At 33.0% G+C, this 853-nt stretch overlaps 1 protein-coding gene across 1 annotated transcript in view; it reads right to left on the reverse strand.

Annotated features, from left to right (window-relative positions):
* The window catches only part of mxtx1 (mix-type homeobox gene 1), a gene marked incomplete at its 3' end in the record, with an annotated part of 8,492 nt that extends 7,693 nt beyond the window's left edge, over positions 1-799 (reverse strand). Inside the window, 1 exon segment of the mRNA XM_014031466.1 lies at positions 635-799. Within this exon segment, the coding sequence (XP_013886920.1) occupies positions 635-656 (22 nt within the window). The 5' untranslated portion in view covers positions 657-799.
* Positions 800-853: the final 54 nt, after the last annotated feature.

Genomic DNA, 853 nt, shown 5'->3' on the forward strand with positions numbered 1-853 from the left:
AAGAACTTTAATCTGAACAGAACTTTATTCCAAAAAGAACTTTAATCTGAACAGAACTTTATTCCAAAAAGAACTTTAATCTGAACAGAACTTTATTCTGAACAGAACTTTAATCTGAACAGAACTTTATTCCAAAAAGAACTTTAATCTGAACAGAACTTTATTCCAAAAAGAACTTTAATCTGAACAGAACTTTATTCTGAACAGAACTTTATTCTGAACAGAACTTTATTCTAAACAGAATTTTAATCTAAACAGAACTTTAATCTGAACAGAATTTTAATCTAAACAGAACTTTAATCTGAACAAAACTTTATTCTGAACAAAACTTTAATCTGAACAGAACTTTAATCTGAACAAAACTTTATTCTGAACAAAACTTTATTCTGAACAGAAATTTAATCTGAACAGAATTTTAATCNAACTTTAATCTGAACAGAACTTTAATCTGAACAAAACTTTATTCTGAACAAAACTTTATTCTGAACAGAAATTTAATCTGAACAGAATTTTAATCTAAACAGAACTTTAATCTGAACAGAACTTTAATCTGAACAGAACAACTAGAATATTTTCTTTAATCCAACAGATTAAATCAGTAAAATAACCATTTTGTTCTGAATGAAGAACTCACCGGTGCTGGAGTCCTTCCACATGCTGCAGCAACTGGGTCTGGTTCTTGGTCTGGGTCTGGGTCTGGGTCCGTTAAGGTTCTGGTCTGCTTGAGTCCACTGTGTGAGTCAGAATGTCTGTGGGACCAGAACCCGTCTTTTATTGATCACCTGTGTAGAGGTGGGACAACCCCCTACACACACACACACACACACACACACACACACACACACACACACAC

The sequence above is a fragment of the Austrofundulus limnaeus genome, unplaced genomic scaffold (assembly GCF_001266775.1).
Source record: "Austrofundulus limnaeus strain Quisiro unplaced genomic scaffold, Austrofundulus_limnaeus-1.0 Scaffold1256, whole genome shotgun sequence".
Taxonomy (NCBI): Eukaryota; Metazoa; Chordata; class Actinopteri; order Cyprinodontiformes; family Rivulidae; genus Austrofundulus; species Austrofundulus limnaeus.